Source organism: Amblyomma maculatum, unplaced genomic scaffold (assembly GCF_055883805.1).
Source record: "Amblyomma maculatum isolate TAMU_Amacu unplaced genomic scaffold, ASM5588380v1 scaffold_13, whole genome shotgun sequence".
NCBI classification, from domain to species: domain Eukaryota; kingdom Metazoa; phylum Arthropoda; class Arachnida; order Ixodida; family Ixodidae; genus Amblyomma; species Amblyomma maculatum.
In genome coordinates this window covers 31014823-31039896 of record NW_028146738.1, presented here as the reverse complement: position 1 = coordinate 31039896, position 25074 = coordinate 31014823, and the positions used below count along the sequence as shown (strand labels likewise).

Below are 25074 nucleotides of genomic sequence, written 5' to 3'. Positions count from 1 at the left end.
CTTAGGGGCTGTCTCATCCTTGCTCTTGCTACATTTTGCCGGCACCATGAGCTTGGTCCAGGTGGGCAATAACTGTGGTCCGACACCAAGTCATTTGATGTTATGTGGCGATAAGTGGCCATCACTGCCCCCTTTATTCCTTGCACATCACCCTTGTGAGTCTTCAGGGCCCAGCCATAGTACCTTGTCATCTTTGCCACTAGGTCCGTGGTCAGTTTGCCTTTACCACCAAGGCTCTCCAAACCAGTGCCTTTACGTTTTGTGATGAGGTTTTGCAAGCTCGTGCCCATCCGTTTCTGTACATGGTTGATACAGTTTTCTTTCTCAACTGAAATGTACCCATACACCCGGGCATCCTGCAGTGCAAGAAAAGCACGGCTGTCACCATCTGAGAGTAGGATGGTGTATCTCAGGTTGTGCCATTGCAGTGATCTCTGGGAGAGGGTGAGAGCAACCTCAACTTCCATTTCACCAGCCTTCTTGGTGGTGTTTTCTGGCATGCATGGGTCTCCTTCCAAGCCTTGTATGCTGGGTCATCTTCGCTTAGGGCACGCTCGCAACCAGCGCAAAAATTACTCAGGACCACGTAATCGAGAACCAGTCCTGTAAACAGCTCGATGACCGTGCCGACGCGGATATGGGACGAGTGGCCGCGCGCCATCCAGGAACCGTCGTATGACACAGCAGTGTTTCCAGGATTCGCAACCTGCAACTCATCATATAGATACCGGACCAATTGCGTGCACAGAGACGCTTGCTTGTCGGCAGCAAGAGCTGCGGCGGGCACCAGCTTCTTCTTCACGTATCTTTGCCAAGTTTTGTTGTGGAGGCCACGGTGCGAAATGTTTATGGTCGCAAAAATGTCATTGAGTGCCGTTTGTCGATTGCCGGTGGCTTGCATCGCACGTGCAGCAAGGACGTTCACAACGAAAGGGTTGCACTTCTCTTTTCCATTCACACGGGGGGAGCGCTACACCAACGCAACATCACCACAGCACGCTCACTCAATAATCTTTGGTGAGGCCATATTCACATTCACCTTTCCCTACCGTGACGCCACCGCCGCACACCTTGAACTTCACAAACGACATCAACGCGCTCATTGAGTCCAAACTGATGACAACAAAGCCCGTCTCGATGTCCGATGACGCAGCCGCAAAATCATCAGCGCGAGTGAAAAAATACATCTTTCGCTTGGTGGCCGATGTTGATGAAAGAACTTGCAGCTTTTCGTGGGCTTCCATCTCTCTCTGCAACAACTCCGTACGCTGCAATATTTCGGTGTCGCGCTGAATGCGGCTGCTGTCTGGAATGTGTTCACTCATCAGCGATCCAGTTAGGCCTAAGTCCACTTCGAAACTGTCCGCGGCTTAGGCATCACTTGCTGTTGGCGGTGGACAATTCTCGACACCGGCCGAAGGAACTGAGTGCTTCTTGAAGTTGTAGGCCGATCGTTCCTTCTTTTTGCCAAACTTGTGACTCGTGGCAAACTTCGGCGTTGCTTCCGGCAAAGTGCTGCACTCGTCACAATCCTACGACTGAACAAGGAGAGACGCGTCGCCTACGGAGGAGCAGATGATGGGAACTTTGCGTGGCCAATCACGTGTGCTAGCTCGACAAATAGAACCGTGCGTTTGGACTTTTTTATGCTCAGATTTTAACATCACCAGTAAGCCGGCACAGGCACTTGTGGTGGAAAATGGGAAAAGAAAAGCCACTCTTTCCGAGACCGAGATGGCTGCGATTGCGCGTGTAGAAAACGACCTATGCACCTCAGAAAAAAACATTGTTTTTGCGCGGATTTCAGCTGACAGTGATGCTATAAATTGATTCTGTGGCCCAAATACTGCACCGCGAATATAAAACTTGGCGAAATTAAGAAATAATAGCTACAGATTCTGAAAATGTCAGTTTCCAAAAATCAATTTTTTTTCGTCTCAAAGAGCCGTGTCTCCCCTTAAAGGCACGAATAATATGTGACAAACACATTGAAGACGATGGGACAAAGTGCCCCTAGGGAGACTACATAGCAGGTGTTGCTCTCACATTGTTATACCATGTTGATCAACTGGTATAGTCTCTTCTGCTATTGTTCTGAGTAGTCAGTGCCCATTGATTTGCAGGTCATTCAGTTTAAGAGGTATATCTTTGTACCTCAGATCGACCAACATTGCCAGGGCAGTAAGGTGCGACATATTGATACCAGGGAGCATCATTTTGATGCTACACAAGACTTGAGGCAAGCAATGCTGCCTCATCATCCTCAGAAACATGTTCAGCTAGAGTCACCTCGGTACACAGCAACAAGGAAATAACATGCTACAGCATGGCATAGATAGTTCAGTCATGGCATGGTCAAGCAACTTGAAAAATTTCACTGCTACCTTCATAAGCTTTCACTCACTTGTGTTCAAGTTTGGAACTGCATCAATTTCTTAAAGTTCTACAGTGATGACTGTACAGTGCTTCATGAGCCTGGCCATTATGGCATGCTCGATGTTCCATCCCACCGGAACATCTTGTATAACATTGAGAGGGTTCAGCTGCTTGTTTCTCTGAATTTCTTGAAGTGCACTTCGTTTGTATCTAGCCACTCTTTGGCATTGGAAGAAGGCTGCAAAACCCTTGCCACCCTCTTTTGATTTCACTTATACATAACTGAATGCTTTGTCTGAAAATCTGCATGCCACTTTAGGATGACCACTCAACTGCTCAAGTAAGCTTCCTGCCATTGTCTACATAGCAGATAATGGGATAGTACTATGGGCTGGAAGTTTTCATTGCTGATGACACCTGCGATGAACAGTTGTAGTTCTGTAGTGTGAGTTTTTTATATCTGTGTAAGCCAGTTCATGCACGTGTTGTCAAAGTTCCTGTCTATGATGTGACAACTTAGAAATATCTCTCATTTGCCTGTGATGTTGAACCATCAGTCATGATCGGAGCGACTCCACTCCACTTGCAAAAATGTCCCCGAGTTTCTTTATCTCCTTCATTTTTGATACATAAAGGTCTGGAATAATGGCTCTCGGGAATGTAGTCCGAGATGCTATGGTGTTATCCAGCATAGCAGACGTCGTGTCGAGAACCCCAGTTCTTCAAGAGGATTGTAGGGGTAAATACCATGAGCTATGAAGCAAGCTATCATTCTTGTAATCCATTGGGCTTTTGGGGCCGACATCTTCATTTTTAGCTTGAAAATTTCGGCTATGGATGGCTCTTAACTGCTTCACCTTGCTTCCTTGGGCTTGGATGACCTGCATGCATCCCCCTTCTCTTGGTAGTCATTAGGTAAGTCCAGATGTCTCTTTAAAATTCTTTGATAAGGTTGTCGCACAAGTTGGGGTCTTCAGGACCGCCTTGAATTTAAGACATCTAGCTTTGGTTCCTGGTGGAATTTTTTTGAAACGTTTCAAATTGGTTGGCTGGCCACATACATGTCCCATACATACATACATACATGAAGACCTAATTTGTCATGAAAAAGCATTCAAATGTGGCAAATGCAATTGTAGGTTTTATTACTAGAAATATTTTTAGTATTAAGGCATCAGCCACTGCAAAAAGCACAAAATGGCGCATCCCAAGTTTGCTTAGTTGTATGCAGCAAGCAGTAAAGAGACAAGAAAAAGCAATGTGTGCTGCTCTGCCATGCTTGCTGGCATATCTAGCAGTTGCTCAAGCAAGCACTGTTCTTCACTTGTGCACAGCACTTTGAGCATTAAAGCACTGAGCTATATTCTAGCAGCAGGTTTAAAAACAGAATAAAATTTCATTCAGTGCTACGAGCATTAGCATCAATGAATATTTTTTAAGGTAAACTATTGTGTGTGTGCCTCAGTTAAGATGTCCATACAATAGCTGTCGTGAGGCATCTGCGCAGCACCAAAGAAAAAGAAAATATAAAATTCTTCTCAAGACAGTGCACCTTCAAGGTAACTTGTGGGAAAGAAACCTGCTTCAGCACTTGTCCTTAGAGTGAAGCTTCCGTGCAGGTGTAAAAAAGCAGAGCGCCACCGGGCCTGCATTGGTGCTGAGATCTGGCCAAACGAGATACGAACTTCGCACGTGCATCATGGGCCACACATTGCTTCCCTTCATTGCAGTGCAAGTATGACCAAATATGTACTCCGTTTCATACATCAGGTGCAACGCAGCGAAAGCTACGCAAGCAGTCCGCAAGAAAAAAAACAGGAGGCGTATCACTACGCGCTCGTTCTGTAGGCGAGTGGTTCCTGCCGAAACGGGCTCTATTCCGAGCATACACATTTGCAATAACATGCTTCGCATGCTTAGACATCTTCACAGAGCAGATCTTATAGAAAAAATGTGCACCAAAGAACCATTTTCTCAAAAAGAGATGCGCAGCGCGGAGGGCACAGCCAGCGCCATCTGGTGGCACAGCTGGCAAGGTTGCGGGGCAGCAAAACGCGGCACGAACAAAAACGACATAAAAAACATACAAATTAGCCGAATCCGACCTTTTCTCCCTAAAAAGGTGCTTTTTATGAAGTTGATGGCAAATGTAAAATGTATTAAGCTTGCAGACAAAGCAACTATGATTTTCATCCGTCAAGAGCAGGCACTATTTTTTATCGCGGATGCAGAGAGCGCAAACAAGAGCTGTAGCTTTGCACTTGATGTATGAAACGGAGTATAGTTAAACCTAAATAGAATTATATTGTAAAATGTTTTTAATTTTTTGTGACATCCAGGTTTTTGTTATGCAGTTTTTGCAGGAAGAACGGAAAGCTTTAAAAATTTAATTTAAGAGAAACTACCTATAAGGGGGACATGTGCCATAAGGAAAAGTTTTTGCAATATTAGAGACAAGTGGTTGAAAATTTCACATTTCGTCAATTTTTAGAAGCTGTTTTCAAATCTGGTGTTAGTTCCTGCTTATCTAGTTTGGTTGAATTTTTGCAAGTTATCCATTTGAAATATGAAGGTGTTCTTATGAACCTAGATGACAGTGTGAATATCACAAAGCAGTGAGCAATATGTCATTTTCTTTATTGTGATGCTTTGTACACAATGGGACAAAAGCTTTGTATCCATAGTTTTTAAAGGTTAAAAAAGATATTACTCTTTAGGTTTCTTTTCATTAATTGATTTGCTATTCATTGGCAAATTTATATCTGATTCACAACAATAAATTCTTATAAAAACAGCATAGCAGTATTTTTCAAATACTAAAGAAAGGAGGCTGTTGCAGTTTCAAAAAACATTTAATAACTGAGTATCATGCAGGGAGCTGTAAAGTAGCACGTTTCCTTGAATTGCCAAAGATGGCAATTCAATGGTAAAGATGGCACTTGGCCTCAGCAGTTTCCTTAGCAGACATCCTTCTGACTCGCAGACTATCAGGCACAAAACTCAATTAAGCCGTTTCCCAAAAAGGAAGGATACCTAGCTTCTCTAAAACTTGCTCAAAGCCTGTGTGTCCTTGATTGAACCATAGCATGGCAAATTTGACAACATGTGGTAATGACAATGGCAGTTTTGAGAGTGGTGGTGCACCTTTTGAGGACAGAAAAAACTAGCTTCTAGTTTCTTTTTGAATATTGCTGGAGGACTCGCAAAAGGTAAAAAGGTTTTTCTATCAGCCTGCAATGCCACAAAAGCAGTATATGGCATGTTTGAAATTTCTAGTCACCATAAAACTGTCATTGGTTCGTCACCTCGTATGCTCACATCACAGATTTTAATCAGTTCTCATGTACATACAAGGCTGGTGTTGGTGGACATGAAAGAGGAGGAGATAAAGATAAAACCAGCAAAACAAAAAACAATTTTATGAATAAAACTGCTGTTTTTTCCCACACATCCCATTGAAGTGTTTAATGTGGATCCTCATTACCCAGAAGTCAGAAGTGGCAAAAGATTTTGAATCGCTCTGAGGGTACGGTATAGTGTGCTAGCAGCCTTCACCTGTACAGTGGCTAACACGAGGTGTCTGCAACGGAATGGCAAAAGGGGTGGTAGCAGAGGAGTCGAATGTTGGAGCTGGCTGAAGGCACATGGCCAGGCTAGGGGAGCATATACATTGTAGTTGGAGGAGGAGGCACTTGTATTTTCATGCATGTTCCTGGGCCTGTATTCACTTTGCGTCGTTATTGAAAGTGTTGGTATCTCCCCGACTTTGATTCATCTGATCTGATTGGTGGAAGTGTCAGAACTGGAAATGGTAGTGGCATCCAGGCCTGGTGCATCCACCAGTCAGACTGCTCACATCACTTTTGATAACGATGCAAACTTGGAATATGGGCTCTGCTAGCTTGCCCCCACTGCCTTGAGAAACCAACTCTACTTCACACTACTGGTGCTGTCTGCTGTTCCCGCTGCTGATATCAAGAGCTAGCAGTGGCAGAATCTCATGAGCAACCGTGTGACGGCTGCGATGGGTGCACATAGCTCATTCTGGGTATTTTTCTGTCTTGTTATTTTTGACTGCTTTTGAGCATGAGCAACTGTAGTGCCACATTCCAGAAGTGAAAGCTGCGGAGACTTGATACGCTGTTGGCTTTGAAACACAGCATGTTGCATGCTTGTTCCGATTGTAGACATTCTTTTCACATCAATTAGTGCTTTATCGTCATGAAACTTATAGGGAAATTTTTGGTAATTCAGCGATAGCTAAAACAGTGGACGCCGTGAATTTGTTACATCAAGGTCAGCTTCTGCAACATGTTCGTTGCATCGAGTTTTCAAATACGCACTTTTATGGGGGTGATGTTGTGAAACTGAGGAACATTATAATATTGAGGAATTGGGTACCAGGAGGTTTGTTACATGGTGGTTTAACTATTGGCATCTACATATTGCTTGTGACATAAGGAAAGGCACATGGTCTGCCAGCCCATGCATTGGTAGCAGCAGTACTGAAGATGTGAGGTGAAAGAGATGCAATGCACGGCTACTTGGCTAAGTACAGTATTTACTTTAATGTAATGCTGGTTTTCTTTCAAAGATTTTCAGCTCTCAATGTCTACCCTCGCATTACAACCAAAATATTGTGATTCAAATGGCCTGAAGCAGCACCGAGGTTCGGCAATATTGAATTTGTTACCATGGTTTCGGTTTCTGTGGTATTATGATTTTATGTTATGTGGGCTACGTAGGTACCAGGTAAGCCAAATCCCAATCTATCCAAAGTCAAAATATTGTGCTTTTTGCTCGTAGGCTCAGGATCATGTTAATTTCTAGTTCGCACTTTCTGCATCTTTCACAGTGGATTAGTGTGGGGCATTACGTTATCGTAGTTCGCATGATGGTAATGCTTCACTCCCACAGTATGATGCTTGCTTCAAAAGAAAAGCTATTCAGATAGAAGAAGTCAGAAACTGCAGTAGCTTGACGACTAGACGTTAACTAATCTATCATACGTGGTGGGGGATACAGCAGGAAGTGATCTTTAAATGTGAGCCTGACTGCAAAAGCTTCTGACGATATTGTCTGGGAGGACGAGAGGTAAAAGAAAGACTCGGTTCGCGAGAACTCTGTCTGCAGTGACAACGACAAATGAGTGCTCTTGATGAGACTGCAAGAGCCACAATGTCTATTCTGGTGCTTTTTCAAGTGCTTATCTCGCATTAAATTTGTGGCTTTGTTTTCATTGGGCAATATGCAAAGTCATCCCTTGCATTATATTTTCAGTCGTGTTACAGTTGAGTGAATGCGGTGCATTCGGTTAGAGCAAGGTAGGAAGCAAAAAAATATTGTGCAAACATCTGTCATGGGGTACTATGTAGTAAAAATAGTGAAGAAATTCATTTCAAGTAGGAGATTATGTCATGGTCTCGATCCTCGGTGCACTTCACAAATGAGAAATAAAAGCTCCTTTTGCAATCATATTTTTGATCTGGTCCTTGGCTCACTTTATAAATAGAGCAGTAGATGCTCCTGTTTTCAATATCCTTATCTGGAAGGTTGTTTCATTGTATTCATGTAACATATGAAAACATTATTTTCACTTAGCATGCTCCATATCTTTTCTAGGGGCACTTCTGTTAACACAAACTTAAGAAAAGAGCAAATTTCCTGGTCCCTTCAAGTTTATACTAGGATTTTTTTTTCTGGAAGGAGACATGTTCTTTACAAACATCCTTTTTTATTTGGTTAATGCTCTGGTTTGGCATTGGTTCTAATTACCTTCCACTATAAATGTATGACCCCAGCATGGAATATTTATTAGTTGTGGAAGCTGAATGAAGTATGTAAGTGGCAATAGAACTGCTTCTGTGTACATTAGAGGTAGTCCCATGGGTGCTTGTTGATCCTGGCCTTTTGATGCTTTGAGCATAATGGTGTTGGTCTTAAAATGTTACAGTTATGATCGCAGGAATGTTTGGACCCACAAGTGTGGCTTGTTGCTCATGTGTCAGGAGTAAAATACAGCGGTTGTTCAGGGGCTGGCACTTAACGGTTGCAAATGCTAGCCAGGTAATTGGTCATTCAGAAGTGCAAGTGCGTAGTGAGAGATGGTGATAAACTTGATGCTGTGTGTCTGCCAGTGCTCCTTTGCCCTTTTGAGACCTTTTTAAAGAATAATCTTTTTTTCAGAATATTTAATGTGCAATTCAATGCAGGCAATCCTGGGTATATCCATTTACTGGTTATATTGAATGGTCAGAATATTCCCTTGAAAGACTCGCAGAAATTCAACATTATTAATCAAATTTGTCGAACCCCCACCCATTGTAATGTGCAGTGTATTTGAACTGCTCATCATGCCCTTGCAAGTAGCGCTTCTAATGGGGCTCCTCAAATTGCCTTTTACGCTAGAAGCCAGGTCAGCTCTGCAGCTCGTGAATATGCTAGCACTTTGCACTGTGAACAATGTGATTAGGGGAATGTGGTCTGATGTTATTTTCAGCGTTACACTGTTGTCGTGTCGGAAGATAGTATTCAGTGAACCAGTTGTCATGCAGTGAAGCCAGCCTAGCTGATTGAAGGATTGCAGCTGCTCTTGTCTGGGTTGCTCAGCTGTTGAAGGCAATGCAGAAATCAGCCACACCTGAGTTTAATTAAGGTATAGGCGCCTGCAATGGAATTTCACGAAACAAGTCGCACCACCCGGTGGCTGAATAAAGAAGCTTGAAGGCACTCGTGTGCTGGGCTTGCTTTGCTGCCCATTCATGGCATATGTTTTCGGGGTTGTCCTTTGTATGCAAAAGTGGTTTCCCATTTTGTAACTATTAGTTGGACACCTGCTTGTGCAGTTAATGGGCTGATGGCATAATAGGAACTGAGTAATTGCTCATTAACAAAGTCCAAGGAAAAGTGGGTGCAGGATGCTACTGCTTCAAAGGCAGCCACAGTCATGCACTGTTGCCAAGTGTGAGGCTGTACAGTTTTAGCTTAAAGCCTTTGGAGGAGGTGAAGGCAAAAATGAATGATCATAGTGTGATGAGTTAAGAAAGTGAACTGCAGCTTCTAATGATGCAACAAAATTAACAAAAGTGAACTGCAGCTTCTAATGATGCAACGAAATTAACAAACATGAGGGAGGTTCCTTATCTTAGGTATTCTCAATCAGATCATTTTTGTTTCTCACGGTACAAGTAGTTTTCAAGAGGTGGTCAATTAGATGTTTCAGTTCACTGCTTTGTTAGTGTTTCAAGTTTTGTCAGTTGGAAAGATCCCCATTAGAACCATAGGCATGGCTTCCCGAAATAAGCAGAGTGCAACATGACTCTTGGCGCTTGTTTGCAATGCACTGTGCTCTGTCTCATCGCATAATAGATTTGTATTTCATAGTGACGGCCGAACTACTCGGAGGTAGGTTCGTTGCAAGTTACGAAAAACAGTATACGTATGTTAACCAGGAGCCACGCAGCACTTTTGGCCATAATTTGGTTTGCCTCGATTTTTCATGCACTTTGGGATGGTGCAGGGTTGACGCCACTGCACAAGAGGCACCCTGGTCACCCTGGGTTTGTTGTGTGCAGTCTAGTTTATGATAGCGCTCTTCATTCATGTGGATAATTAGCACATGTGCTGCTGTTCATTTGTACAAAATGAAAAATTGTAGCTGTATCAACGTAGGGAACAAAATAGTACGGCAGCCATATTTTGATGAAGGAAAAATGCAGGACGCCCGTGTGGTGTGCTGTGCGACTGCAAGGTAACAGAACTGTCAGATGGTTGTAATCACCCAGTGCCCTGCACTACGGCCTGAAAGCTACCTGAGACACTTTGGGACACTAGACCCAATTATTTGGAACAAATTCATAAAGTTGGTGATAACTAGACAGTTTGTATGCACCACATTTTTTGCTATTTCAATGACGACCATTCTATTGGTTCACAGTGCTACATTTGGTGCAACAGACTGATGGTGATATTCATGTTTGACATACTTCACCTTCGGCATCCCCTCAAGCTAGCACTGTTCTCATGATTTCAGGGTGTGTTTCAAGCATTTTGGTAATGGTAAAAAGAATGGGACTGAAAGCCACACAGGCTATGTATAGGGGTGATAAAAAAATGCTAAGAACTCTTAGTCTTCCCACCCACTGTTCCAACTACTCTAGCCATACATGTGCCAAGGTAACAAAATTGAGCTAGAGTCATCTACGGTGTAACAACAGATGACTTCAGCATATTTTTATTGGAACCTTAATTAGTAGTGCAATAATAAGAAATTTGCACTGCAGAAACTGTAGACGCTGCACTGTTTGCATTTCTTTATATCGCAATAATGCCTGAAGTATTCCTTCCAGTATGCATGAAGCATCCACTTCTAATTTAGGCTCTGAGCACGCGAGGATTTTCGTGCAAGCAGCATCCTTTGCACAGCAGTAGACACCCACAGAGTTGAAATCATATTGTGAATCCACACTGTCGTGGTTATAGTGTGCTTTGTCTCCGATGATGCCTATAGTGAAAACAGAACACATCCTGAGCAAATGCACCTGCGCTGCAGCATTGAAGATTGTAAGATTGCTAGCATAGCCTAAAGCAATGACCGAAAGAAGTACTAAAACAACTCCCACGTCCAATGGAGTGCTTTCATGATTGGCAGCACCTCCGTTGGTGCGGATGTCAGTGGCTGGTGGTGCCGTCCAACGATTGCAGGTTCCCTATTATCATGTATATAGCTTACCAATAACAGAATTGAGACTTATCTATTTCTGCTTTTCAGTTGCAAGTAGCTTATCTTGTTTTATGACCAAAATATCAATATATTAAAATAGTTTGATATTTTTCGATTTTCCTATATTTGGAATAAACTATGCATCCTTTCTTTGCCAGATTGTCTGATATTTTTTCTGCAGTATTACAGGGAAGACAATCTTTGATTTTTTTTTCAATTTTGCTATATTTGGAATAAACTATGCATCATTTCTTTGCCAAATTTGTCTGACATTTTTTCTGCAGTATTACAGGGAAGACAATCTTCTAGGAATCATATGATGCAGTGAAAAAATATTTGTCATCAATAAAAAATGACCAAATTTTATATACTGAAGCACAGAAAAATGCTTTCATAGTGATGTCATTCTTGCAAAAAATGTGCCAAACAGCAAAATCAGAAAAGCTGTACTGTCCTCACGAAAATGAGAAAACTGTGCCAAACTGCTGCATATTTACAGCTTTCGAATTGTGTTTCCGCCAATTCGAAATGTTGGCCATCTGCTGAAGCCTTCTTATAACGAACATGACTTTTTTTATGGAATTTTGAACTGGCATGCTGTAACCACTAATTTAATTGACTTTTACACTATTTTGACTTTTTTCTTAAATTCTGTTAGGTTAACTCCTGGGTAATCAGTTCAGTACTGATAATGTTTTAATCATGCATACAGTTGGGGACTGCTGGTCAAGTAATTACAAAGTGCTTTTTACCCCTGTCTTACATATGCTGCGCTTTTTACATCATTTGAATAGTTTAACTAACAAAATAACATTTGTATGTACTTATGCATTCATGAAGTAAAACCATGTTTATTCTTAATTCGGGCTAAGTGCACTTCTGACGATTGAGACAAAAATCTTGGTCCCTGTTAGCTTGAATAATTTAAATTTTACTGTATTTCCTGAAGGTCTCTTCAATGATGAAATGTAAAACTTATAATTGAAACCTCTCGAGTGCGATATTATGGCGTCTTGCCTGAGTGGTTTAATGTTAAGGTCCTTTACTGCCGAACTCAGACACGGAGTTGAATCTCGACTGTAGTAGCAGCTCTTTGATGGAGGTGAAACGGCGCTTATGTGTTGTGCGATGGCAGTGCATAATAAAGAACCCTAGATAGTCTATATTTTTGGTGCTCATCACTACAGCATCTCTCATAGCCTGAGTTGCTTTGGGATGTTAAAGCCTATAAAATCAAACCAAAACTAAAGTAATTTTGTTGGAGAAATAATGAACCTAATAGCATAGCAGTTTTTGCATCACACTAACATTTGCAACATACATGCAAACCTAAGGTATTTGGAAAGTTAAAGCATCATTCTCCAGAGTGATTTTAAATCAATACTCTTGCTCCAAAGTCTTCCAGAGATTTCATTTGCTCCAGACTGCTCCAAATTGGAAATGTTTGGGTTCCAAGGCTTGCTCTGATAACATTTTACTGTTTCATTGTTTTCTACTGTGCACTGTGGACTGTGTGGCTGGCATTTGTGTGTTGGTGATGTGAGATTCCCATGGCACTGCTTAGTTTTCACAGTGAACAGTATATGACTGTAAATTACAGTGTTGCTGGCGTGTTGGCTGCATACCACCATTTTCTGCCCTTTATCAGCACTGCACAACTAGCAAGTGTAGATTTTTAAACCAGCCAAAAGACACGACACAAAGAATAGAGGACTATAATATGAGGATCATCTTGTTTGCTCTTTTCTCAGTGTCATGGATCATTTAAAATGAATACTTATCAACTAGCCAAGTTGGCATGTGTGGCTTTGGCAGTTTTGGTGTCATACAGCTTGAAGGCACAGTCATGATTACTACGTTCCATTAAGGGAGTGTTCGGAGCAGCTCAAAATTTTTCCATTATGCAAAACATACTCCAAACAAGGAAATATGTGAAGTTGTAGCAAGTATGTTTGTGTTTTTGAAATTTTGTTATAGGAGGTGCTAAGATTGTCCTAGCTGGCATTTCTTTTATCTGTTTGTGCTGTAACCACTGCAAAAGTGCTATTTTGTCCATATGAGTCCAAGAAGAGGCCTAGATAATCTTGGAATGGCATGTTTCACACACACAGAGAGTGCTCTTGAGAGATGCTCTGCAGAGAGATCTTGTAGCTGGCTGTGTGCAGCATTTCAGATCCTAGTCTTTTGGTTGTAACTATTGCTGCTGCAGTAGTCAGTTTATGGCTCTTTAGGAACACCCATGTTCATTACTATTGTTTAATAGTCAGTATTGGGATGTATACTGTGTTTATGTCAGCACATATTTCAGCATAGCTTGTCTGTAGAGGTGTCTTAAATTGCTAAGATGAATTTTGTTTTCTGTTCACGTATAGTAGTCATGAAAAATGGGTCCGTTCTGTGCTTTTTACCTTGCAGGGGGAGTGCAGTCAGTACGGAAACGCCAGCATCGTCTCGAAGGTGAACCATGCACACTGGCTACATGGGCTGCTTTTCCACTGCCCTGCAGGCAACTCTGGTGAAAGAAGCTTCATGTGGTGTGCTCATGTGGCTGTTTTTGCATGTGCAGAAGTTTGCATCTCGTGTGACCAGGTGCTACCGATGGGTGAGCATGAAGAGCACCCCATGGTTGAAGGCGGCGTTTGTGGCAGCTGCAAAGAAAAACTCCTTGATACTCTATTCGGAACGTCGCCGGACGGCTCTAGTGTATGTGGTGTTTGTTTCATGTGTATATGTTTTGCCTGATTAATAGTGTAGTGCTCTTTTTGCAGAGACCCAGTCTTTTTTTTTTTCCTCCTCTTCTCCAGGGTACTTTTTGGGTCTGCATTTTCTGGGGCTTCATCCAATAAATGCTTCCAGTAAACTTATAATATATTATTATGTATTTTAGACAGGTGCAAAGGAGAAAGGAAACTCAGGATGTGAACTGTATTCTCATCTGCTCAAGCCATTCTGGAATTTTGTGCAGACATTTTTATTGAGGTGTGAACAAACTCATCCGGAAACAAGCATTAAGTGGCAGTTACTTTCAGTATCTATTTAAAAGTTCATCCCAATAACTGGCAGGGAGCAGTACATTCCACAGGCACAGTGTCTGCTTTTCAGATACATGCGGTTTTGATGGATCTGGTAAAACAGTGTAGTTTTGTTAGTAGTGTAGATATCCTGAGCATAGTCCTTATTGTGACATCACAGTGAAAAAACAGTGAAAGCTTGCACTGTAGGTGATCCTTTAGTTCTGTATTTACTCAATTCTAAGCACCCCCTTTTGAATCTGAAATGATCTGAAGTACCCCCTTCCTCTCTTATTTGTTTTCGTGACAATATATTGATGAGGAAGGTGTGAGAAATAACACTTTCTTTGGCAAACAGACTTGGCAAACGTCTTTGGTATATACGATTACGGTTCACTTCAACTTTAACCTTCTTCAAACTCGATTCTGACTGCCTTTACAGCTGTCAAACAACTGACACCAAACAAATCAACAAGGGCCCGCAGAGACAAAAACTTGTCGAGCTCTACCAAATGGCCGCTGATTCCAGGTCCAGGTGACAACTTGCTGATAGATATCGGGGTTGCTTCCAATCAGTTTTTGATGTTCTGTAGCCCCAGTTCTCGTGTTGTGTGGAATGCTAGAGCACAAGAACCTGGAGATTAGGCTGCAGGTTCCGCACCACCTTGGCACTCTGATGGCTCTGCCCAGACTATTTAATGGAGCAAGCGTGCTAGCAGCCTTGTCCATATGCTCTTCCTGGCAAAAAGGTCATGCTTATCTCTTATTCCAACTTCTTTCCAATTTATGGGAGGGTGCTTAGAAATAGTGAGCTCTTAGAACCGCTTAAATACAGTAATTATGTCGCTTGAAACATTCTGGAGTTCATGACATGCTGCTTGTTTTGCTTGTATTTTTCTCCAATGGACTTTGCTTGCCTAGACATTTCAGGTAACATTGTGGAATTATATGCTGGGACGATAGTATTCTGACAAAGTTAGCTCTCTGACTACCAACAATGTGGTTGATAAAGCAGGACAGATGATATGGGGGGAGTTGACAGGTAAATAAGTAGAGAGAAGAGGGATTTTTGATCAACCCCAGTGTGGGAGTGTGGGTATGTGGGGAATCTTTTGTAAGGCTAACTACAACAAAAAAAGGAGGAGAACAAGTGAGGTACCATATATGAGAATGCTTGGGAAAGTCAGTCGCAACCAACAGTAATGAGGAAAGGAATTTAAAATAACACATAAATGGATTTGATTTTGAATAATGTTGTAAAAATGGAGCATTGTAGCACCCTCTTACCCTTTATTATGAGAGATTTGGGGTCCTCTTAGACACTTAAGTGATACATGCACCTGCATACATGCATGAGTCACTGTGATGCAAAACTCCTTCACACCTCATAAAGCACCTACACTCCATCAGGCCCCTTAAATTACTGCGATTTTCTTGCAATTAAAATAAATCAGACTCAAAACAATAAAGTAGCACAGTGCGTAATGATTGCTTAGCTGTGGCATAGTGCACATTGGGAATGTGGTTTATTTCGGTTAGCTTTCTTGTGTAGAAGATTTTATTGTTTCCTGAGCTTCCCGTGCATTAGTTCAAATGTTTTTGCAAGAAATTCAACATACTGGATGGCCTCAGTTTTCTTTAGGCTTTGCTTGACTTCAGTTATGAATTGTTATGAAGCACTAGTTATGAAGCAGCTATGAAGCACTAGACATTAGGAAAGTTTGACAGCCTTAATTCCTCCAGTCTTCTGACTTTGACAGGTGAAGTTGCTTTTATATGTGGTGGTAAGAGGATCTGATTAGAGTTTTGTACTGGAGTCACTGCTAATTGCAAGCTTCGTTTATCAACTTTTTATAAGTGGACAAGGGCATGAATTTTTTTCTTCCATAAGGAGTGCTTCTTTTGATACTTTGTGGAACTACAGACAGAATAATATTCATTGAAAGGATCTGATTTTCACCAAAACTTTGGCCTGTAGTAAAGACCTGTTAATGAACACCTGTTTACTTTCTTGCTTCTTCAAGGACAGAAGTATCACTTTTTAAGATAATTAGATATTTACCTAACAGTGCAGTCCATTTTTAACAATATTAAGAAAACAAGCAAATTCAGTCATAACCAGTTATCATTATATCTAGACCAATGAAAAAAAGAGGAAAAACAAACAAAAGCACACACTCATGTATTTTTCCATGCATGTAGGGTTGCCTACTTTCCAGCAATTAGTCAATCAGATTGAACAACTCTAATCATCCTAAAGAACACAACACTTTATTGCAGGATACATCAATAGTCATAAAATAACTTAAGCATACTTAAAAAAATTGGTAAATTCGCTCTTACTTGAGGAGCAGCTGAAGCCTGACAATCGCTGTCAGCATCACTTCCAGTAGTGTGTATGCTGGCAGCAGTTCGTTTTGTGTGTATGAAACTGATTAACGACAGGATGAACTGCAGGACATCCCTAGCTTTGATGATAATTAAAATTGTAGAGTGCAAATGGTCAGTATTTTTTGCTAGGCTTCCAACCTTAATACCCTGTCAGAAATCATAATGAATCTGCTGTGTCATCTCGGGAGCCATTGCGCCGTCATTGAAGTCTACAATCGTCCACAGACACCATAGAGGTTTTTACTCTTGCCTAGAGAAAGCTGTGCTGTCATCTATGAGAGTTCGCATGGAGCTTCCTGACGACCAGATCAGCCACCATGGTGCCCAAAGCTTCATAGGGTGGAGACCTATTGGGTACAGAACTACAACTTTTGGTCAAAAATATTGCAAAATAACTCTGTTCTATATAAATTATGCCCGAACATTCAATATTTTGACTATAAATTGCAAAAAGAAAGCAAAAGAACATGTAAGTTTAAATTTGTCTAAAATAAGCAATGGCTCTCTACAATTGCATAAGTGTTGAGCAGCGTGGCAACCAATATTTTGCAACTAATAGGTGCACTTTGAAAAGAAAATACATCATTTAAAGATACATATGGTTGCCCAAACACTTTAGGAAGTTTTTAGTGGCATTTCAGAAAACAAACCTTTCATTGGCATCGTCTGCTTTTGCTCCTTCGCTACTTCAGCCTTTACACTCTATCTTCGTGCCTCAAGAAGATGATGATAATGAGGATGAGACATCTGAGTAACACCACTGTGATCACAAAAAAATGCTGCGACTGTCCCACATCAAGTAGCACACCGTCCCATGATTCTTAGCACGCCCATGCTTTTCCTTTATGTAAACGTAACAAACTCTATCACAGATGTGCAATCGGTCATGGCGGTGATGATAGGGCCACACCCTTTGCATGGTGATAGGCAGCGATTACTATGATGATAGAGCTCATTTCCTAACTTCACATATGGGCCTCGTTGATTTCTTCATGACACTCTATTTTTGTAGCATATGTTGAGTTTTCATGTCATTCTCTTCTTAGTATTTTATGTTTTATAAAATACAGTTTCCAACCATTTTTTTCATAATCAGTGGAACCGGGGGAATGCTACAATATTCAATCTCAAAAGTATATGAACTCAAAAAAAGATCACTTTTCTGCAAAAAATCAGCTTTCCAAATTGCAAACCTCACCACTTCTCATTTCACTTATATGTTGGCAAAGTTATAGCATGCGTGCACTGCCCATTTGCACACACCAGTGCGATCCGATACGGCGGACACAGCAACCTGTGCTGGTGCACTGACTGGTGCCAATGCACTAGGTATGCATGCCGCTGGGAAGCATGCTACTCAAGGCAGTCACACATGTACAGTGGTGCCCAGCAGAAGCTGACTGTGCTAAGCTGTAACCACTGTACCCCTCCAGTTGGAATATTTTTTCAGTTATGTTTTTGTCATGTCCATGGCATTTCTTGACGTACAGTGATGTAGCTATAGGTCTTGCTCATGCCATGAAGGAATGCTTGCATGTACCCACCACACAAAGAAATAACATCCAGTGTCCATACTGCGAGATGGAACTTATGGGGAAAAAACTAGCAGGACGAGAGCCTACATGAATGCACTTCCCTCCTCCCTCTCCCCTGCTTTTCCCCATGGGCGGAGGCGCACAAGCTCTTCGTAGCAGAAGGTGCTCATGCTCCATTTTTCCATGCGATTGTGTGCTGTAGACTACTGCAATGACAAGGCTGAGCATTCCCTTATTGAAACTGCCTTTAATGGCAATGATGCAGAGAGGCAACCTAGTTCGACTAAATGACCTGCTTCACCTAAACTTTCATGGCCGTGCAAAAAAACCTGATTCTTTGTGAGAATGATGTCTGCTCTCATCTATATCATGGCAAAAAAAGCCTTTCGTTAAAAGCGATCTTCATAAGTATTGCTGGCACCAAATTTGTTCTGTTGGACAACATAGAGTCCAACATACTGGTCGTGAAAATGTGCACGTTTTTATAGACGGTCGTCATGTTTGTAAACAAAGGTGGCGCGATCGGCAGCGACATGGGGTGTAGGCAAAAACAGCGTGCCTACAGACGCTGCCTTTGAAACCAGTTCGCGCGTGCAGATATTCTGAAGCTTAAGCTTGACTTGCATTTAGAAATAGTTTGGTTTATGCCCGGAGAGTAGTTGCAGCCGATTACTGAATTACCCAGCTAAGAGCTGCATTGGCTTCCTTCTCCACAACCTCAACAGCGCGCAGCTATGGTTGGCGGGTCTGATTAAGTTAAACGAGAACGAGAAAGTGCGATGTACAAGAAAAACTAATAGCCAACACTGTTAAACGTTCAACTCCCGGGTCTATTGCTAGCGCATGAAAGGAGGACAAAGACTGGAAGTGTTTTTATATGATGACTCTTTTGATGGACTTCTGCTACTCTAAGCACATAACTCACTCTAAGAACAATGTTACCAACAACTATAGGGAACCAGAAATCATGTTTCTAGCTCACTGTACCTGCAACTTAACTGACAGAATTTCATCAAATGAGAACTCAATCTTTTAGTTCTTTGTAACATTCACCTATAGTGCACAGCCAAGTTGTTCTATTCACGTCTGTTTCTTAATAGACATGTTAGGGCCATTCACAGGTAAATATTGTGGAAGGTGCTCACAAAAAAAAAGATGCGGCTCACAAATGAAAGATGCAGCTCACAATATATATATGAATGCTTTTAAGAATACTCTCATTTATTCTCTTCGCTCTACAGGAAAGGTACATGAGCACAAATGCAGCATTATCTATGATCACTTGCAGCAAATTTGAGATCTGCTGACCTTTTTCATATAATTGGAACATTTTTATTCAAATGCATGTCATGTTATTCTGCCTATTTTGCCCCCCTCATAGCCGACTCAACTTTGGGACACTAAACTCTATATGCCATGTATACCATACTTAAATATCCTGCTTGATCAGAGCTAGGCTATACGTGGATATTTAATTAATTCGTCAGGTTCCTTTGTAAAGAAAATTTAATCAGAGAAATAACGTTACGTGACTTTGCCGGGATCCTAACAAGGTTTACTTGTTTTCTAGGACCGGTGATTAAGTATCACTCGTTGAAAATCGCGAAAGTGAAAACAGAGAAAAGCTACCTCACAGTCCGGGCCGTTTCGGCAATATCACGCTAGAGTGTTTGCTCAAGGTATATAAATAACTGCAGCTACCTCCACAGCAGATTTTGTGTCCTTTCCTATACAAACATATACAAGGGCAATAGTGCAGAGGAATGAGATGCACACAGCGCAGCTTTCCTATCTTCGATTAAGATCATAGGCACACGGAATATTGCGCCAAAACTTCTTATGACTTGATAGTATATACAGCAAAACATGCATGAGTTGTAGACATTTGCTGCTGCGTTATTCGTCGTGCAGCCGAAAAGCAACCAGAAAAATTAAAGTTGCAGATGAACAGATCTGCAAGTTTCAATGCAGAAGTGCAATGCACGTTAGCTGCAAAGGCAATCCATCGCCGTAGGGTCTACTTGTCACGCTTGATGCTGCTGCCTTTCGTTATCATCTTTATCTGACTGCAAGAAACATGTGGAAACAAGTACGATTTTCTTTTTGTGCCTTGTGGGGCAACCAACAGCACGACAGCTTGCAGGAATATCGGTAATTATGCTTGAAAACACAGCAAGTGCCGCGCATCCAATGCAGATGGTGCGGGCTTTTGCCTACACCCCGAAAGTCACTGCTGTCGCCAGCGCTGCCGCATCTCCACTGACGTCACTAGCTGATGCTTGTCTATAGGGCACGCGATGGTTCCTGAATGAAGCTCGAAATATTGTTTAAGCCCACTTTATTGGAGTCCGAAAAATCAGTAAGCAGCTGTATAGACCCTTTACAGAGAGTAGTTCCATTCCTAACAGGTGGCGCCGCTAGGACGGCCATCAGTGCACAGTGTGGACTGCTGCTTTTTGCATAAATGCTGGTTGACTTTTAAACACTGCTGCTTTGATGAAGGGGTCATCTGTCTTGTCGAAGTAATCTGGAGAGAAGCAGGTGCAGCATAATTGTCTTTTGAAGCCAGGACATTTCCAGGAGATAAAATTATATCTTATCGAATGTTGGGGATTACACGCGCACCCTTATTGAGCAGTAAATATTGTGCTCAATGCTAAATGTTGAACATTCATAATGAGTCTCAGTCAGCGCAGTCTAAGCATGTGTTTGCCATTTGCACAAGAAAATTAAAAAATAAAGTTTGAGGGGATGATTAGTTTTACAGTAAACCATGTTTTCCACAAAAAGCGTTAGAGGGGAAACTGACCAAAAAAGAAAGCCGATGGCTGATGGGCATGTCGACACATTCTAGCCAATGCAGACAATTTGAAGGATGCAGTATAAGAAGTATACATGGTTAAATTAAACATTTTGTAGCACCTACATATACTATGAGCATTCACATGAAGTTTTTGGGCTGTCTACAAGCTTGTCCCCTGTGATAGCGGTTACGCAGTATCGTGTAGCCAGGTGCCAGCGTACTGGAAGCCATCAAACCAGAAGACCCCGAAGACCGGCGATAGCGGAAGGGTCACATGATCAAATATGGCAGTGCCCATGTGCTCGCACTGTAAAGGGTCTATTGAGACAAATTTTTGTGGCGGGCATTGTATGTGAATGCCATCATTTTGTCAGTATGAAGGAATGGAGGGTGTGAAAACAGAAAAATTAAGTATACAGCATCTGTATATGTGACTGTAACAAAATGTAACATTTCATGGGAATGACTTAGCACTGGGGCAGAGCAAAGCTCAGATAGTGACTAGGACTTAGAGAGCTAGAACTCAGGTTTTGCATCTCTAATGCTTCAATCAATGCATGGGGCACTGTAAGATTTGCAGAGAAGGGATGTAGAATTCGTGTAACTTGTGCATGGATATTTGTTTGTTAGTTTTTTGTTCATGTGCCATTTCCTAAAATTTCCACATGCTTCTGTGCTGCATTCTCATGTCATATCTTTGTCCATCTCCACATTGGGTATGTGGGACATTCTGGGCCATAAAGAGAGCACTGAACAATGGTTTAGTGGGAGACCCAGTTTGAAACTGAGCCAGCATTTTGGCAAGGGGACTTGCTTTTGTCTAGGCAGTATGATCATCACTAGCAGGCTTAAATGCGCTTTGCTTTTGCAGAAGAAAAACTTGGGAGAGGGAAAAAGAAACAGGGCAAGGAGTGTTGAGTTTCTGTGCACCCGGAATCAGTCTGAGGTTTTTCCCCAATTTTATTATATCAGACTTCCACCTTGTATTATATGCAGATGCAGACAAATTTCCGCCCAAATTTGCAGTTTCGTCCTAGCTATTAATCAGTGCTTTAGTATCAGGCTTACAACCAGAGGAGGCACTACCTTATGGTGGTGTTGGCTGACTGTTGTGATGATTTTGGCTTCACCATGCTGACCCCACGATTCTTGTGACCACAGTATCCGTGATGCACACATGACCGGAAAGAGGCTGATCGCACCTCACATGATGTAGGGAAAGCAAAACTTAGGATTGCTTGTCTCGCTACATGAGTCTCACAGGCCTGTCCAACCATGCTAGCCACGCATGACCAGCATTCTTAATGAGTGCCTTGGTTGTCCTTCGAGAAATGTGGGATACCCAACACACTTAGAAGTATGAAAAGGATGTCCTTAGCAAGGGACTCTCAGCAAGTGATACAGTGGATGATGACAATCATGAGAACCCTAAAGATACAATAGATACAAGTGTTTTCATCACTTTGTTCGTCACGCAGTTGCCCCCTTTAGATGCATGTTTCTCATTCTGCATTATCACTTGTGTTGTGTTATTTTCTTCATATTTATGTATTTTATCACTGGCATTCCCAGCAAGATTATTTGTCATCTCCCCCCCTGCAATAATGCCTTTGGGCACTGCAGGAACCTGTAATAAATAAATAAATAAGCAAACACCTACCAAAAGCAGTTTCCAAGTATTTCAATCAGATGGCCATAAGTTTGATGAAGTTACATTATTTATTCTGCAGTCAGCCTTTAAATCTTCAAGGGACAGAAAATATAGGAGGTATATCTAATCCATAAATTTAGAACATTAGAATCAATAGGAATAAACATCTAGAAAGGAACATTAGAATCCCTTAAATATATTGCTTTTGTGCCATAACTAGTCGAGAAAACAATCCCACAAAGTGTTAATAATTAAGTACAGCTTATTCACAGCATGTGTACACTCTATTCCCTCCACACCCCATCTCCCAAATAGTGTAAGCTGGTCAGATATTTAGGGAAATCACCCAAGGTGGAGTAGCATTTGTAATAAGAGAAATTACTAATTTACTATCTTGGTTAGCTTAGCAGAGTGACTGCCTCAAGAGGTTGTCCCGGGTTCAATCCCCGGATCAGGACGAGGATGAATTTTTCTTTAACTACGAAGTGTCGGAGAAAGCTGTATAGCTTTGCTTTGTAGCTGTATGGCTGTCCTTGGGCGGATGCCAATGAGTAATTACTCCCTTATTACAAATAGCATAAGCTGCATGTGTTTTTCCAACCATGCCTCTTATCACTTCTTAGTTTGGTTCTTTGAATCCCTTTTTTCAGATAATATTGGGCTTGGCAGGTGTAGTTTACTGTGATATATTACTATTGTATTTTCACTTGTCCTACTGTCCTCCTCCTGCAAAGTTCTTGATAACTATTCCCCTGCAGCTGCATTGGTGTCGGGCCCCTTTTGACTGCCTGTCCCTTTGTGTTAGTGTTGAACCTTGCTGACCATCATCTACCTCACATTGTAGCTTTTCCTACTGCTGCCACTTTTTATTACTTCTTACAGGACACGAAATTACTGGTTCCAGGTTCATTAACTAGAGCGAAAGTGGTGACAGCACTGCCATGTAACCCCTCTCTACTGCTCTGCTAATTGTGTTCGCAGCCATCATTTTACTGCGCACATAGTAGCCAGCCCTTTCCATGTGACTTCTGGACCAAAATTAGCACAAGTTACGTTGTACCAACCTGGAAATTTTGGCAGAACAGAAACCATAGAGGTTGCAAGCATCGCAAGATCGCAAGCAGTAGTATGTGCAGAGCGGAGCGGTGCTTGTAATGGTGCTGCAGTGCAATTCAATATCGCTAGTTGAATATTTCTAGTTTGTTTGACAAGTTTAGGTGACTTTTTAATTCAGAAAGTTGGTTAAGGTGGTGGCGAGCCCTGATGAGCGAAATGCGAGAATCTTGGTGGCAATACAGCTGGTAAAAATGCATTTGGGAAGGTATCCCCATTTGAAGTGAAAAAAGAACAGTATTCACACATGAAACAAAATGCCTAATCCTTTTTGGCATCTTGTTTTGCATATGATGGTGGCATTTCACTGAAACTTGGTTCCTGAGACAGTGGTGAATCATGTTGCAGGAATCAAGCTGAAGCACACTGTGTGCTTCTGTGCCTAGGGGGCAAAACATCTGATGGGATGTCATGTGAATGTAGATGGTTGTGTTGTGTTCTATAGCTTTCGAGCAAAGGTAAGCCCACTCTCACATAGCCCACATCTAGCACGAGCAATGGCAGTTTCGCGTGTCTGCTTTAATCTCAGGAATGGGCTGTTAAAGTGCCAACTGCTTCGAGAATCAAGTTTCTGATGCACAATTGACTGATGCACGCACAAGAAATACTGTCAACCATAGTGTCCACAGGAAATGACTCGTGCAATATATGCCGCAAATAGTAAATGGCGGTACATGTACAGAAGACGAAGGAAAAAAATGCAATTTTAAGCCATTTTTTGATATTTATTGTTTGCTAGGTTTAATTTTTCGTCTGTTGTGTGAGTAATGTGAAAATAGATCATTTAATAAGCAAAACATACTAATGAGTGCAGGCAGCCCTGGGAGTGCCACGAATGTGCTACATGAGTTTAGCACAAGCTCTTTGCCGCACTTTACCCCATGATCTGACGAGTCACTCGGTGACCCACATGGCACAAATGGCAAGAGCAAGTGAGCAGAGCAAAAGTCCGTGCTGGGGCTGAGGTGACTACAAAGTGCACAGCTGTGGTAGCAGCGTGGCTTCCTTTAGAGGTCACTTCCAAGCCTAATTTGACTTCAGCTCAGTATGTCAGAAGTCAAGGCTCGCTCTGGCAGTATGTCACATGCCCCACTGCATTGGCTCAGTAGGCAAGACTCTAGATTACTGAATTGGAGTACCCTGGTTCAAACCTGGCCATCGGCAGCTGTGTTTTGCCGTAGGCGAAATGGAGAGGTGTCCGTGTGCTGTGCAGTGTCAGCCAAGTGGTCAGCTAGGTGTTGGAAATTGCTCCACTTCTAGTTTCACGATTACCTATCTCCTTTCCCTTACGGCACAATTAAAATGCCTTTCCTTTCTATAAACCATTCCAATAAATGTCTTTTTTAAGTGTAGAGCTGAAAGTAGAAAAGGCTTGCAAATAAACTTTAACCTTTAAACAGCTTAAAAAAAGAAAAGTGCATTATCTGTCACGCTTTCTGTGTGACACCTGAACCATACAGTACAGGACACTT

General features: G+C 41.9%; 1 protein-coding gene across 1 annotated transcript in view; it reads left to right on the top strand.

Annotated features, from left to right (window-relative positions):
• Positions 1-25074, top strand: part of LOC146172501 (DNA (cytosine-5)-methyltransferase 3A-like) — a 292512-nt gene that overhangs the window by 109647 nt on the left and 157791 nt on the right. Inside the window, exons 7-8 of the mRNA XM_084585778.1 lie at positions 13514-13555; positions 13665-13801. Of these exons, the coding sequence (XP_084441904.1) occupies positions 13514-13555; positions 13665-13801 (179 nt within the window). The remainder of the gene's footprint in view (positions 1-13513; positions 13556-13664; positions 13802-25074) is intronic.